The sequence below is a fragment of the Ictalurus furcatus genome, chromosome 15, assembly GCF_023375685.1.
Source record: "Ictalurus furcatus strain D&B chromosome 15, Billie_1.0, whole genome shotgun sequence".
In the NCBI taxonomy this organism is placed as follows: domain Eukaryota; kingdom Metazoa; phylum Chordata; class Actinopteri; order Siluriformes; family Ictaluridae; genus Ictalurus; species Ictalurus furcatus.
In genome coordinates, this window is record NC_071269.1 from 9,258,791 (window position 1) to 9,276,214 (window position 17,424).

The 17,424-nt window shown below is 38.6% G+C and overlaps 1 protein-coding gene across 1 annotated transcript in view; it reads right to left on the minus strand.

The window, feature by feature from the left end:
• Positions 1-17,424, minus strand: part of spo11 (SPO11 initiator of meiotic double stranded breaks) — a 48,109-nt gene that overhangs the window by 23,665 nt on the left and 7,020 nt on the right. Inside the window, exons 3-5 of the mRNA XM_053643482.1 lie at positions 14,368-14,456; positions 2,220-2,286; positions 1,816-1,924 (exon numbers count right to left, since the gene is read on the minus strand). Coding sequence (XP_053499457.1) covers positions 1,816-1,924; positions 2,220-2,286; positions 14,368-14,456 — 265 coding nt within the window. The remainder of the gene's footprint in view (positions 1-1,815; positions 1,925-2,219; positions 2,287-14,367; positions 14,457-17,424) is intronic.

The following is a 17,424-nucleotide window of genomic DNA, read 5'->3' on the forward strand; positions in this document are numbered from 1 at the left end:
CTGCACCCTTAAGTAAGTGTTATATTTCAGCTGGAATTTAAACCACATGACATTACAGAATAAAAGATGATTTTATATATATTAAGCTTACTGATATTAAACTGATATATTAAGCTTACTGAGTCTAAATCCAGGGACACTGGCAAGCCATAAAAGATCTCTTCGAGGCAGCTGAACAGAGCAGCCACTGGTCATATGTAAAAGGAAATAACATCAGTTGGGCCTCAAAATTACCACTGGGTTGTCAGACGCAGAGGGAGTGCACCAGGGATGGCAGACAGCAATGTTGAGCCCTCTGGAGATGTAGTGGGCTTAAATTAAGAAAACGTAAGAAGAGGGTGCTAACCCCGTGAAGTGTCTTCACAATATCCTGGTTGCATAAGTGTGCACACCCTTTTATAATGGGGCATGTGACTGTGTTCAGAATTAACAGGTCTTCAGAATTAATTCAGAGGTGCCAAGTTGGTACACTGTTACCCAAAATGGCAGAGTGCTGTATTGCAAGCAAAATTTGCTTTAAGAAAATTTAAATTAAAGACCTATGCAACCAGGCTACTGTCCTAAAATGTTTCTCTTCATTTTTCAATTGAATTTTGTTGTTGCTATATCACATTAAAGATGGAAAAAGATCTTACTTATCTTGGTTTAAATTTTTACATCACAAAAACCTGGAAGAAGGATGTGTAGACTTTTTATATCCACTGTATCTGCTTGAACTCAAAAGAGTATTGTAGCAATCACAATAAAAATCACAATATTGTATCTGTACCATCTGAACATACAGTACTGTGCAAATGTCAGAGGCCACCACTTCATTTTCAATCAAATCGCCATTTAGGAATTACTTTTAATTACTTGGTGGCAAACAATTATTATGGGAAAATGTACAGTACATTAATTAAATTTTCATTTAGTTCAGAATTACAAATGAAATTTATACAGCTTTCATACTATTTTTTACTGTTGAAGACCTCTGTGTGTTATATGAACTATACCAATATTGAACAATTATGGGGAAATGTTTTTACAGAAAATCACACAGGCCTTTAACAGTAAGAACAGTATGAAATGTGTAAAGATTTAATTTGTAATATCTAAGTACTGTACAGCTGATTGAAAATGGAATTAATGCACTGAAATGTAGAAAATAATCAAGTACTGAATGGCCATTTCACTGATCTTTGTCCTTTGCACAGTGCTTTACATACAATATATGCACATTAAAATTTCATAGCAGCATGGGCTGCATCCATTTTTAGAAGAAAAAAAAAATCTTGTCCTCACTTAGAAAATCCCTTTTAGGTTATGTGTCACAATTGCACAGGTGTGTTGAAACAAGTTATTCCATTATCCTCCATACACTGCTGAGAGCAGCAATACAGTTATTTGGACCTAAAATGGTAGTCAGACTGCTCACAATTAAATATGATAGACATACACACAAAAATGGTGTGATGTTTTTGGTCATATTTTTGTTACATTTATATTCAAATGGCAAAGCACTGCTATATCTGTGTATTTGTGTATTGCATTACATTCATAAAATATGTTGTCCTATTTTACTGTTCTGTCCACAATACAAAGATTGAGGACAGAACAGTATTGAGCAAAATATCAATGTTTTGATACAAGAACAAGAAAAGCAGCGACCAAAGTATATCTTCCATGGAAAACCACTTTAGTGGTAGGCTATCAAATATAAGCTGCAGTGAATTGAATGTATAACACAAGCAATGCTTAAGGGGTTTTGATAACCACATCAGGGTTTTTGGAAAGTCCAACATCATCTGAGTGGGTGTGTGCTAGGAAATGTACCACATGTAGGCTCCGCCGAGGAACTCTGAGCAGGCATGATATATCATCAACAATGGCATCCAAAGTCTTCTGTGATCCAAATAGCTGGGGGTCATTATAATAGATATCCCTGTTTTCCACAAGATACGAGTCAAAACCATTCCAGTGTTAAGAAGAAGAAGAAAAAAAAGCCCATTCTTTAATTCCATGCACAATATAAATTATAGGACTGTGTGTATAATTTATAGTTACAGTATAATTACAATTAAACCAAACAAAGATTTAAATTCCTTTTTATTTTTGCAACAGCAGATTCTGTAATTTCTGTTTGCACATCAACATGCTGGTAGTAAAAATTAAACCAGATTCTTATTCTTGTTATAATAATAATAATTATTATTATTATTAAATTAGAGCATACATACCTTTTGGTTACATATGAATCACTTTGGACAAGTTTGTAAATTGTTGATAGGGCCTTCAAAATCAGTGCTGAGAGAAGAGAAATACCTATTTAGGTATTACATAACATGCTCTATTTGCACAGAAAATACAGAAGTACAATACTTAAATATTGTACCCTCCAAATTCACCAAGTATTTGCCAGTGGGTTTTGGTATCATTGTCTTTCTCCACAGTAAAACATCATCCAGTGATCTTAAGGTTTTTAGTAAATAGTAGGGATGTAACGATACATAAAATTTAATTTCTAAAATATATGGAGGTCTCTCAATACAATACATTCTCTATACAACAAAATTGAGTATTTCCAGAATATGTGCTTCAGGTTTCCATTTTCAATTAAAACATTCAACATCATAAAAGTACAATGAGTGAAACATAATAATGACAGTGTTTGCATGATCCATTCAGATCCATCCATAACAAAACAATAGAATGAAACAAAACTAAACATAGCAAAGCTTTCACTGGTGTGACTCAAGGGGGTGTGTCTGAAGCACAGGGCTTTTCTCATTCTACTGTTAGCTAGTTGTGCTTAGACTCAAATAGTGCTCTATAACCCTAGATGTTATTTTGAATCCTGCATTCTCCACTACCGAATAAAAACTTCCCAATACAGCCTCGACCAAATTAGTGACTAAAGGCAGTCTGAATGCAGCAGAGAGTTTGCTGTGTGAAGTGTTATCAAACACCATACTTTAAAGAGCTGGGAGATTATTCCTGTTGCTGCTGAGCATAGCCATTGCAGCTTTTCCTGAGCTAGCATGCTAGTATGCAAGCATAGTGGCTTATGAAAAACAGCATGCTTAATAGAAACTTTTTTTTTTTTTTTTAACACTCCTGTAGCCCGTCCTGATTTGAGATGGAAAAACATGCTTTCAGAAGAGGCATTTTCAGAGGAGGAAGCATTGTCTTGAACGTTAAAAGTTTATTACCCGTCAGATAATTTTAATGATGAATTTTCTACTTTATTATGCAGTCTGTTGAATGTTTTTTTTTTTTTATACACATATGATGCTTCATATTGTTTGATACAAGGATCTCGATTTGATGCAGAACACCCCTAGTAAATAAATAAAAAGAAAAGCCGATCATTCACCCTGCCCACCAGCATTTATCAGAGCTATGCACTTCTGCTTATATGGGCTAATAATGTGGACAGTGAGTGTACATTCTGAAAGACGCAATATACAAAATCTGTAACAGACAATTCAGCGCAAAAGATAACAGCTATCTTTTGTTATTACTACAAATAGCTATGAATCTATGGAATCACCTAAAAAAATCCACCGTCCAGCCAATGATGCAGGTAGTAGGGGTGCTCAAACAAACTGAAATTGATTATCTATAATGAGTATCAATTAAATCTATAAAATTGTTAAATTCCTTTTTTTTTAATGGTAAATCACAACAGAGGATTGCTCTAGCATCTACCTAAGGTCTGACATGTGTACAGAATTGCACAGAGAGTAAGGAAAGAAGTCACGTAGTGTGAAGGTATTTATTGCAAATACTACATCACTGTTACTTCATGACTTTTCTGAAGGTTGCAAACTCATGACAGGATATCCAAGTGACAGACAGTGCGCCCCTGGCAATAAGAGGGGGAGAAACAGATCCAAAAAAGTATTGATAAGATCCTATAATACATATTAATTCTATATGTGCATTTGGCATTTTCAAATTTCATTGTGTATGCAAGAGAGATTACCTATAACATGTTATATGAATGTATGAGACACACTCTAATGGGTCTTCAGTGAAATACGATTACACTACGTGTACACCAATTATTTAAAAAATGCATCACAATGCACATGACATACACTGATTTTTCAATTAAATAGAAAAGGATTCAAATCAGTGTTCTGAGCATTTTTTGTAAATGAATGTTTACATAATAAAGCTAGCTTGATTGATTCAAATTGTTGATTTTAATTTATAGAATAATGTTATTCATTTTAATATATAGATTAATGGAACTTAAATAAAGTACATCAAATGTGATATTGCAGACTGAGTATAAAATTGATGCATAGGATTCTCCAAGGCTATTATAATTAATTATATGTAACCTCACAAAAACGTATTGAAATTATTATTACAGATGTACATTTAAATAGTTAACACAGTAAAATAAATATTAACAACTGTTATTAAAATAATAGCATTAGACCTTTTAAGTGTAATTTACATTTTATATACAGGCGTTCCAGTCTGAGACCACTAGTGAAAATACTTCTATTTTGCATTATTTTCTAATTTAACCCAACATTTTCATTACAAATTATATTATTGATTTATTTAATTACGTGAAAAATAGAATCTTTGAAATATTTACATCAATTTCATAATTTCTTTGGTATGTATTGGTATTTGGTATGTCCCCTTTTTGCTTTAATAATAGTGTGCACTCGACCGGGCACAGACTCCACAAGTTTGTGCAAAAACTTGTGATCCATTTTACATCAAATCCCTCAGTGTGTCGTCTGAACGCATGCTTCACACTGCTTTGGGCATGAGGAAAATCTGACCTTTTGTACAAAACAGTTAACATGGTTGGTTACTATCACTAAAATGCTTACATTTACATAGGAACCTGGAAATAGTGTAGAATCTTGAATATTAAATATTGAACATTTACTTCCAAAATGGTAAAAAAAATTACAATTTTAAAAGAAAAAAGACTTTTGGACCCCACTGCATGTATATTTTTACATGGCAAAAGGGTTCAAAGTTCTGAACGTGGTGACTCAGATCTTACATAGAATGACAGTGACTTGAGGTGGATGAGTAGTATGAAATGTGGAGTCTAGCTGACTGGAATCCAGTTAAAGGAAAGCTCAGGGGAAGATGATGAAAATGATATGTGAAGTAAATTAGGGCAGTACAAAAACAACAGATTACATTACATGCTCAGCTAAAGGCACCGTGAAAAGAGTATTTCTGGAAAAAAATTCATTTTTGCTCCATCTCTTAAATTCACTGGCTGTTTTACGTTTCATTAACATGCTGCTGACATTAAACTATAAACATACTGTGCTTCTATTACTGTGTATATACAACAGACATATGTTTCGGGACAGGTTCTTTAACCTAATGAGATTCATTAACTTGGAAGACAATTACACAGTTGCGGATAAAATGAAAAAGTACAAAATATAGTCCCCTCCAAAAGTATTGGAACAACAAGGCCCATTCTTTTGATTTTGCTATACACTAAATACATTTAGGTTTGAGATCAAAAGATGAATATGAGATAATTGCTTAAATTCAGATCTTTCATTTCCTCACAAAAGTTTCTTTCAGTGGTGTAAGAGTTAGAGTGTGTTTTCTTGGGAGAGCTATGAGAATTGGAGAAAGGTGGACTTCGGACTTGCTCATGAAAGCAGTGTGCGTCTACGCAATGATGCAGTACTCAGTCCAGTGGACGTTTCCATCCCTTCAAATGAAGTATGTGTCCCCCCCTTCTTCGCATAGTGACATATATATAATATATACTTTTTTTGTTTTTTAAACCAACTGAAACTGAAACACTAACATCCTCTCATGCTGAGCAGGAAAACAAGGTATGTAAATATCTACGAGTATATGAGTTACATGAACATGATATGAACAGAGTATAAGGACAGCTAACGTATTCTGCATGGCACTTTAGAGGCTACACCCATACAGTGATAGCTTAGCTGTGCCTCCCCTTGCCTAGCAACACCAAACTAGCCTAGTCTCGTGTTAGATAGCCAAAATGTTCTATTTTATCAGTCTGGTAATCCTGCAAACAGTAATAACAGCCTGTTATGACTCAAGAATCGTATATCTTGTTTGGTGTGTATTCTTCACTTTCACTTCCCCTCTGCTATCCAAATTCTTAGGTTCCTGCTATTGGTTGTCCACCACATCAGTCATCATCAGTCCTCACTATTTCATCATGTGAAGACCCTATCCGAGCACAAGGACACCCTATATAAACCCGGAGGCGATGAGGAAGAGAGGGGAAAAGAGAAAAGGAGGAATGCGGCGATAATTATTGTGCATTAGTTTACCCAGTTGATGTTTGTTCTGTGAATAGCCGTGGTCAGACTTGCAATTCGATAATCGCTCCATAAGTATGCTTAGTTAGAACAACTTTTGTTTAGTCCGTACTGTTCAGCCGATTCAAACGTCCTGTGAGTGTTTTGTTCCAACTTTTCATGTGGCAGCTCGGATCTCTGGTCAGCCAAGCAGACCCTCCCACGACCCCACCAGACCAGTGAGGAGTGGATAGGGAAGTATGTCACGTGAAGTACATGGTGTATCACATACCATTGTATATACACACTAGGTAAGGAGCAGGTGCCATCTTTTGTAATTTTCTGCTTGTATAGCTAGAGTCGGTTAGCTAGGGTGTGCCAGTGCCAAAGAATGTTTTCTTTATTTTGGGGGGGCATTAGTCAGGTAAAAATTGTGGGTATTGGGAGATAGCGATTGTTTTGCTTTGCTGATTTAGCTTTGATTTAGCACCACTCATTGTTCCTCTCTCCTGCGTTCTGAACCTGTAACATGTAAATACTGGTTGTATGTTGCTGCCGTTTATTGTAAATACTTGTTAATTTGTTTTGTATGATTTCTGTAAATATTTGTACGATTCACATTTAATACAGAACCAAAAACTCAATAAAAAAAACTTTCGCGTACTTCATTTCCACACAACATACCTCAATAGTGATGATTTAATTTTTTTCCCCAACCTAAAAATATTTGCTTTAATTTTACTTTATAAAAAAATGTTTGTGTCCCTTATACCCCTGGACATAAAAGGAGGGACGTAACACACCCAAGGTAAGTTTTATAAATCCAACTTTTTTCAAATTTTCACATTTTTTAAGCAATATGCCCTAACATGCAAGAAAAAAAATGCATGGAAACAGCCTATTTAGAAGTAGGTTTCGAAAAGTTTTTTGAAGGCGAAGAATCTGGGCTCAGCCCCGCATGATTAAAAGTCCTGCTGGGACTTCCGGCAGCATGTGAGTGAGAAGACGTGCGTGGAGTGAGCTCCTGAGCATTTTGTCTTTTAATTGTGCTTTTCAGGCAACCCGAATCTTTTTCAATTACTCAGTTTCCAATTATAACCAGAAAGGACTTATGGCTTCTGAAAGACTACGGAAACCTACATTTTTCACCGAGCGTGACAGTGAGTCATGGCAACAAGCTACCGTTGCACCTGGAAAACCTCCGCACCACTTTAATCACGGAACTAACATCTACCATCGCAATACAGGTGAAAGCAGCTAGTGACTCTGCTCTGGCTCCAGTTGTTTCGTTGAGTTGTTTTAAATCGAGCATTGAATCACAAGGACGACCCACACACAAGCTTGACCAGCACCTGAGCGATTACAGTGTCCGCATTATAGCACTGGAACAGATGGTGTTAAAGCTAAATTCGCCTAACAAACAACTCACCGATAAAGTGGAGGACCTGGAGTCCTGTTCACGGCGCTGCAATCACCGGGTCATTTGTATTCCGGAACGAGAAGAAGGGAGCAATTCAGTTATGTTTATGTCACAATTTTTCCAGGATGTGCTAGGATCAGAAATCTTTCCAACCTCTCCATTGCTGCATAGAGCGCACCATATTGGTCCAGTGCCCTCGGCTGATCGTGAGAATCAAAGGCCCAGAGTGATGACTGTGCAGTTTTACTACTTTCACGACAGAGAAAAAGTTGTTCGACGCAGGAATTGGAATCAACATTTCAAACCGGGCCGTAAGGTCTTCATCTTTCCTGATTTCAACTACAGCGTCGCTGAGGAGGGTGGCATTCACTGCAGTAAGAAACGGCTTGAGTGAGAGAAATGTGCGGTTTTCTCTCAGATACCAAGCTCGCTTTCTGATAGACCTCAGTGATAAGGCTTCAATTCGACTGCTCCCAAAAAGCACAACGATGGTTTAATGAACTGTATCCTCCATTTTAAGCTGCCTACATGACAGTTAACCAATTTTGTAATACCTGTAATGTGACTGTAAAACTACGCAGGTGTGGGCAACTATATCAGTTTCCATGTAAATCTATAGGTTGCCTGAGATACATGGTAAATGTGGTACGTTTTCTGCTCGGGAGTGGCTTCACATACATACATTATATACAATACATATATACATACATACATACATAAGCTCACAAAAGTTAGTACACCCCTCACATTTTTGTAAATATTTGATTACTTCTTTTAACGTGACAACACTGAAGAAATGACACTTTGCTACAATGTAAAGTAGTGAGTGTACAGCTTGTATAACAGTGTAAATTTGCTGTCCTCTCAAAATAACTCAACACACAGCCATTAATGTCTAAACCGCTGGCAACAAAAGTGAGTACACCCCTAAGTGAAAATGTCCAAATTGGGCCCAAACTGTCAATATTTTGTGTGGCCACCATTATTTTCCAGCACTGCCTTAACCCTCTTGGGCATGGAGTTCACCAGAGCTTCACAGGTTGCCACTGGAATCCTCTTCCACTCCTCCATGACGACATCACGGAGCTGGTGGATGTTAGAGACCTTGTGCTCTTCCACCTTCCGTTTGAGGGTGCCCCACAGATGCTCAATAGGGTTTAGGTCTGGAGACATGCTTGGCCAGTACATCACCTTCACCCTCAGCTTCTTTAGCAAGGCAGTGGTCGTCTTGGAGGTGTGTTTGGGGTCGTTATCATGCTGGAATACTGCCCTGCGGCCCAGTCTCCGAAAGGAGGGGATCATGCTCTGCTTCAGTATGTCACAGTACATGTTGGCATTCATGGTTCCCTCAATGAACTGTAGCTCCCCAGTGCCGGCAGCACTCATGCAGCCCCAGACCATGGCACTCCCACCACCATACTTGACTGTAGGCAAGACACACTTGTCTTTGTACTCCTCACCTGGTTGCTGCCACACACGCTTGACACCATCTGAACCAAATAAGTTTATCTTGGTCTCATCAGACCACAGGACATGGTTCCAGTAATCCATGTCCTTAGTCTGCTTGTCTTCAGCAAACTGTTTGCAGCTTTCTTGTGCATCATCTTTAGAAGAGGCTATCTTCTGGGACAACAGCCATGCAGAACAATTTGATGCAGTGTGCGGCGTATGGTCTGAGCACTGACAGGCTGACCTCCCACCACTTCAACCTCTGCAGCAATGCTGGCATCACTCATACATCTATTTCCCAAAGACAACCTCTGGATATGACGCTGAGCACGTGCACTCAACTTCTTTGGTCGACCATGGCGAGGCCTGTTCAATTCAATTAAATTTTATTTGTATAGCGCTTTTTACAATAGACATTGTCTCAAAGCAGCTTTACAGAAATATCAACATGGTATACAGATATTAAAGGTGCGAATTTATCCCAACTGAGCAAGCCACTGAGTGGCGACGGTGGCAAGGAAAAACTCCCTAAGATGTTTTAAGAGGAAGAAACCTTGAGAGGAACCCGACTCAGAAGGGAACCCATCCTCATCTGGGTAATCATCCTGTTCTGAGTGGAACCTGTCCCGTTAAACCGCTGTATGGTCTTGGCCACCATGCTGCAGCTCAGTGTCAGGGTCTTGGCAATCTTATAGCCTAGGCCATCTTTATGTAGAGCAACAATTCTTTTTTTCCAGATCCTCAGAGAGTTCATTGCCATGAGGTGTCATGTTGAACTTCCAGTGATCAGTATGAGAGCAATGACACCAAATTTAACACACCTGCTCCCCATTCACACCTGAGACCTTGTAACACTAACAAGTCACATGACACCGGGGAGGGAAAATGGCTAATTGGGCCCAATTTGGACATATTCACTTAGGGGTGTACTCACTTTTGTTGCCAGCGGTTTAGACATTAATGGCTGTCTGTTGAGTTATTTTGAGGGGACAGCAAATTTACACTGTTACACAAGCTGTACACTCACTACTTTACATTGTAGCAAAGTGTCATTGCTTCAGTGTTGTCACATGAAAAGGTATAATCAAATATTTACAAAAATGTGAGGGGTGTACTCACTTTTGTGAGATACTGTGTATATTTTCACACACACACACGTATGTACATACATACATACATACATACATACATACATGTGTATGCGCATATACATTCCATTCGAAGGCTAGGGGGGCAGCTATATTAATTGATAGAAATACAAAATTTCAAAACAATCGTACGGAGTGGTGGACGTGTGGCGCTTTCGCAACCCTACTTCCAAGAGTTACTCTTTTTCTCCTCAGTTCATAACACATACTCCCGAATAGACTATTTCTTTTTGGACAAAAGACTACTTCCCCCATAATCAATGTGATTATGGACCCATAGTTATTTCAGATCAGATTAACTATGAGAATGTGCATCCCAGATACGCAATCCAATTATTGCCCTTGGAGACTCAACCCTCTGCTTCTGTCGGATGACACTTTTACTAGTTTTATTGCATCTGAAATTTCGTTGTTTTTAGATATTAATCAAACACCTGGAATGTCTTCCTTGACTATTTGGGAGTCACTGAAGGCGTATTTACGAGGTCAGGTCATCTCATACTGTGCTAACCAGAGGAAAGTGAGCACTGCTCGACTTAAAGAACTGGCAGAAGAGATTCTTGAGCTAGACAGGGCACATGGACAAGTACCTTCTGCAGATTCTATGAAAAAGCGTTCGTCACTGCAGACAGAGTTTGACCTTTTATCAACAAAACAGGCTGAGTATCTTATCTCCAAATCACAATACGGGTCTTATGAACACGTGGAAAAGGCTGGACGGATTCTCGCTCACCAGCTAAGAGAGAGAACTGCTAATCAGACCATCCCTGAAATATATGACGAGCAGGGCTCAAAATGTACAGATAGTCTTAAAATTAACTCCAGTTTTCAAACTTTTTATGTGTCACTATACAGCTCCGGCCCATCTGTAGACCCTTCTGTATTGCAGGACTTTTTTAAGACCCTGCATGTTCCGTCCTTAGATTCAAGGTTGGCCGCAGGGCTGGAGGAGGACCTCTCGGTCGGGGAGATAGCGTCAGTGAATGGCTCTATGCAAAGCGGCAAATCCCCTGGACCGGATGGTTATCCAACCGATTTCTATAAAAGGTTTTCAAGACAACTCTCCCCTTTGTTACTGTCGGTTTTCAAGGAGTCGCTCTCCTTGAAAGCCCTAACATCTACTATGCGTGAATCAGTTATCTCCTTACTCCTTAAGAAAGACAAGACCTCCCTTGAGTGCAGCTCTTACCATCCAATTTCTTTACTAAATACAGATGTTAAAATCCTTGCTAAAACTTTGGCATGTCGCTTGGAGGGGGTTCTTCCATCCATTATATCACCAGACCAAACAGGTTTTATTAGGAATCGTTACTCCTTTTTCAACATCAGACACCTTTTCAATATCCTATATAGCCCCTCTCCACCTGGTACCCCAGAGGTAGTGCTCTCACTTGACGGTGAAAAGGCATTTGACCGGGTAGAGTGGGGCTATCTTTTCAGCACGCTGGAGAGGTCTGGATTTGGTCACAGGTTCATATCATGGGTCAAACTTTTATATACATCTCCGAGGACTGATGTTCGTACTAATAATAATCTGTCCACCTACTTCGAGCTCCAGCGGGGTACAAGAGAGGGATGTCCTCTGTCGCCACTGCTATTTGCCATTGTAATGGAACCACTTGCTCTGGTGCCAAGACAGAATGTTGATATCAGGGGGATCCAGCGTGCAGGGACAGAGCATAAAGTTTCACTTTATGCGGACGTTATGCTATTATTCATTTCACAGCCCTTTCTCAGTTTCCCCTTAACTAATGGTCTTACCCGGCTATAATGTCAATATTCAGAAAAGTGAATTGATACCTGTTGGTGAGGGGGCAGGCCAGGTACCCCTAGACTCATTCCCTTTTAAAATTAGTCCAAAGAAATTCAAGTATCTCAGGATGTGGGTTAGACACAGCTATAAAGATCTATACCTAGCTAACTATCAGCCCCTGTTATCTAATCTGAAGCAAAATACTGAGCGGTGGGACCCCCTGCCTCTCTCCCTGGGGGGCAGAAACAATACTATAAAGATGAATGTGCTGCCTAAATTTTCATATGCTTTCCAGTGTCTCCCAGTGTTTCTTAGAAAATCCTTTTTTTCAAAACTGAATAATCAGATATCAGCCTTTATCTGGAACAAAAAGCCACCACGGATCAAAAGGCATATATTAGAGACCTCGAGCGAAGGGAGGGATGGCACTCCCAAACTTCATGTACTACTACTGGGCAGCTAATATAAGATCGCGGCTGTACCGGATGGGGGAAAAGTGCTACAGCCACTGGATGGACAATTATGGAGGGGCGTCCATTGTGTCCACCTCTCTAGCAGCCCTACTATGCGCTAAATTACCATTCGCACAACCTCTATCTAGCTTTACCTCTAATCCAGTTGTACACTCAATCAAAATTTGGAATCAGTTTAGAAGATCTTTCTCTCTTAGGGACTTGTCACTCACAGGGCCAATTGCAAATAATCATCTGTTTATTCCATTTTTGATGGATAACACTTTCGATACTTGGTCTATGGTCTAATGATGGTGTTTTTGACTCATTCGAGCAGCTAATGCCAAAATATGACATTCCCAGATCACATTTTTATAAATATTTGCAGCTTAGAAACTTTGTAGCCTTAAATTCAGACACCTTCCCATTGTGCCCTTTCAATTCTCTGTTGGATGCAATTTTTAAATGTAAACTGGCTAGGAAGCAGACAATAAGGGTTATCTATGACTTACTGAGCATGCATGATTTGATGTCCTTAGATCTCCTTAAGGATAAATGGGAGACTTAGGCGAATCAGTTTCTGATGATGATTGGTGCAAAGTAATCCAAGGGATTTTCTCCTCCTCCATATGTCTCAGACATGCAGTTGTCCAATTTAAGATTGTTCACCGTCTGCATTGGCCCAAAGCTAGACTCTCTAAGATCAATTCCGACACAGTTCCCACATGTGATTGATGCAGACAGGCTCCAGCTACTCTGTTGCATATGTTTTGGACATGCCCAAAGCTGTACACATTTTGGCAATCTATATTTGAGACCTTCATTAAGATATTGGGAAGAGTGGTAAAGCTCTTATTGCGCTGTTTGGGGTGACCCCGGAGAATACCCCTTTTAGATGGTGTGAAATCAGCATCTTCTGCACCTTCTGCACTCTCCTGGCCAGGAGATTAATATTGTTTAAATGGAAAGATCCTGATCTTTTGTTCTGTTGGTGTCGTTATGTTTAATTTGAAAATGCTAATAAAGAAACCTTGATCAAAAAAAAAAAAAAAAAACAGCCGATGATCAGGGCCGATTAGGGCCTGATTAGCTGATGATCAGGGCCGTCTCTTGTGTGGAATGATGACAAAACTGCAGTTTATAAGCTCTGTACTGCTATAAATTTTACACCGGAAGTAGCAGCAGTGAAACGAGTCCAGTGTCACTGGCCCACGTCCTTGGACAAAGTTGGCAAAGGATCACCTGGTGGCAGTCCCTGGTCCAGGTGTCTCTCTTTTTCCCCAGCCCGCCACCCTCCCCCCAACTTCCCAGGGCACTAAAACAATCAACTCGGACTGGGTGTCCCCCCACCAAGGTTCTTCCCCATACTCCCTGGCTAACTAACATCTCCCAGTGCTCCATCACTCTCTCCATAGGGGAAACCTGTGCCCATCAGAATTGGAACAAAGCCTGGGTAGGTTTGTTGGCACGTGGGGAATACACGTATTTCCTAGATCAGTGTTTCATGACCCTGGCTGCAGGCCTCCTACTAGTGGAGCAGGTCTGTACCACGAGTCAGTGATTATAATGTCTAGTCAATGAAATTAGAAGAAAATACTCAACAAATCCCATGAATTGTTTTAACTAAGATTTCTTTTAAATCTATTAGGCGAACCATATAACTTTCTTCAACGATTAATATTTGGTTAAGGTGCCATTTAAAACAATTTTATTCAAATGAGGGTTTTTAAAAGAAAACAATACTTTGATTTTTATTTTAAACATTTTATTCACATGCTCCTGCAAAATAAAGTAATAAAAATGAAACCAGACCTACTAATTCCTAAATTAAATTCATGTCTATAAATAGTTATTACAGTTTATGAGATGGGGCTCTCACCAAACTTGATTACAGCTGAAGGGCAGTCACTTCGCAGAATTGATACAGTGCCACACGCAGTCATATGCAGACCAACAGACTTGTTAAATCTGAGAATTTACCAATAAAGAAAAAAATAACACCATTAGATGTTGTGTAATGCACAACAAGTATGACTGTCCCTGAACCAATCCATTAAATTACCTAATTTGCCAGTCACACAAACATGTCACACATCTAAAGCCATGACCCAATAATACACTATAGTGTTATTTTGAGGATTCATCACCCATTATTATCCACTTATTATTATGTATTATTACTGAAAGATAGAGTGTGCTATTCGGCTAAGTTAACAATTTCAAATGGTGTAATTCTAGAAGATTCTTATGGTTTGGCACACTGTCTGTGGCTAAATGATCCTAAGCAGTGGTCTAGCCTGCAATTAACAGATATATGTAAACTCTGAGCAAAGTGAGAAAAGTGTTGTTTTTTTTTTTTAATGAAGCCAGTCTGATCTGGAGCCAAGAATGTTCTCCAGTCTTTGGGCTAGAACCTTTGCCAATATTTTACAGTCCACATTGAGCAAAGATATAGGCCGAAATGAGCTGCAGTCCCTTTTTTAAAGGAAAAACCGAAATTGTCACTTGATAGAACATGTGCAGGAGGCAGCCTATAGAGAATGATTCCTCAAGAAGAGCAAGTAGCAGAGGCATTAGTTTCCTTTTAAACGTTTTTTAAAATTATACCGTAAAGCCACCTGGGCCTGGCGCTTTTGAATTTGGAATGTTTGAGAGAGCTACATTAAGTTCTTCAAAATTTAGAAATTTCTCCAATTCTGCATTATCGTCAAAGGGCATTTGGGGCGTTTTAACTGAATTTTTTTTAAAAAAAATTAAGTTAGAAAGGGTTATAGTTAGAGATGCATCTATGTATCGGCCGATAATCGGTATCTTTGCAGCAGTGAAGCAGGAGTTTTGGTGTGGAGTCTAATTTTTTTTTGCCACGCTGCTCGCACTGAATTAAAGCACCATTGAAAGATTTAAATGAAGATGAGTTGACAAAAGTATCTATTGCATGGAAAAATATATTTGTAGAGTAGTATATTTCATATCCAGTTAATGTTAATATATTTTTTAAAAATTATATATTTTACCAGTTTGATGTTCAATGAAAGTAGAAATGCTTGTTACTGGTGAGTGAATGTGAGCCTAACAGGATTTTTTTTAGAATTCAGTCAATATGAACAATCAATATTGAGGTTTTTTACTCAATCAAAACCAGAATAGTAGAATTCTCTGGACTCTTTAGGTCAATAATCAATCAAAAAAAATATGTTGAACTTTTTATTTAAGTAGTCATAACAGGGTTATTTACAAAAATGAGTGTGGCTTAATTTACCCAAAAATCAATAACTCCTAAAGGAAAGCTCAACACTGCATGAAATTAAGCAAGCACATGCAACATATATGATTCTTAAGAAGCATGCCAAATTTAATGGCGATCAGACAATAGATGGCGCTACAACAGTTTACATGATACAAAATTATATTTCTTTATGGTAAATTTCTATAGCTTATATTACGTTACATTATATTGCTTTTTCTCCAATTTAGGTGCTTATAGGCTTGCACAATATTAAGTAACATCTTTTTACGGATGTCCTTAAAAGACCCTAAAGGGCCTGAACCCTGATAATTGCTGCTTGCGGCTATTTCTTCCCTGGCAGTTTCATTCATTCTTCAGTACAATCAGGGGTTAAATTGGGCTGAGCCCCGGCACATAAGGGTACGACTTTCCGTGTACATTTTAAACAATATAGGTTTTTTTTCCTTTTACACCTCTCTCGTTCTTACTAATTTAAGCAATGATTCAAAAGCGTTGTCTTTGTAGCAAATAATAAGTGAATATTATTAAGAAACAATAAAGATTATGTCAGAGTTTAAAAACTCTTCAATAGCATCATTCACAGGGCAATCAGAATGATGGTTTATGCTCCCGCCACTTTGGCATGAAGTGTATGTAAGGTTTCATTTAATTTGTATTTTTTTGCACTCATATTATACTAGACTGTAATTCACAAGTTCATTTCCTACCGATGCTCCGATCTCAAAGTTTCAGAGGTAAAAGATATGAGTGAGGCAAGAGGAGGAACCTTACAGACTACTTCAAAAGGAAGACTCGGTCTGCGTTAGTGACTACTGAGTCACTACTTAACATATACAGTAGGCTACCTGTTTGTTGCCACAGGGTGAGATGTTTGAAGCAAAAGCCTATGCCTTTGAAACGTTTTAATTTGTGAAATCACGAAATTTGGAACCCCTAGGTCTTCTGAACACTATTTTTTTTCTCAGGTACGCTACATTACTAGCATGTTCCAGCGCCTACAACGTCTGCTGTTCTCAAGTCCGTTTCATATCATGGTGTCAGAGGCGGACTGGCCATTTGGAGCGCCGGGAGCTTTTGGGCCGCAGGACAATGTGACCCGGCGTTACATAATTATACAAAGAACGAATGATAGTGCATTTACGTATTCTGTTGGCCCAGGCGAATGCCCACACGGCCAACATGACTCAAAATGATTAATCTATTTAGCGGGCTCTGGCTCATTGCAGCAGTCCAACAGCGCTCATAAATGTCAAAATGTTTGCGATGGCCAATCAAATGAAAGAATGCGGGGTTTTACTGTTCACAGAAGTCGAGCCCAAGCAGTAATTCAGTGTGGCACTTTTTAACACTTAAATAATGCAAGGTAAGAGTTAAGGTGCTCAACATAACGTAGCTGAATACAGCAATATTTGCCAACTGTTTAAAATAAAAGTGATAAATAGGGTGGCCATCTGTCCGATTTTAGGTCAGACAGTCCGGTTTTACAATACCATGTCTGTCTACCGGCACAGCCTTGAGCCGGATGCTCATTTGTCCTCCTTTTAAGATCATCACTATTGTTTAACTAAGTTTAATATAATATTACATGACATACATTTTAGAAACAATATTGTCAATATTGTGTTTTTCTTGAGATATTGAATATTGAGAGCCAATTCTGGTTTGTTGTTCCTCAGCATATTGTCAATC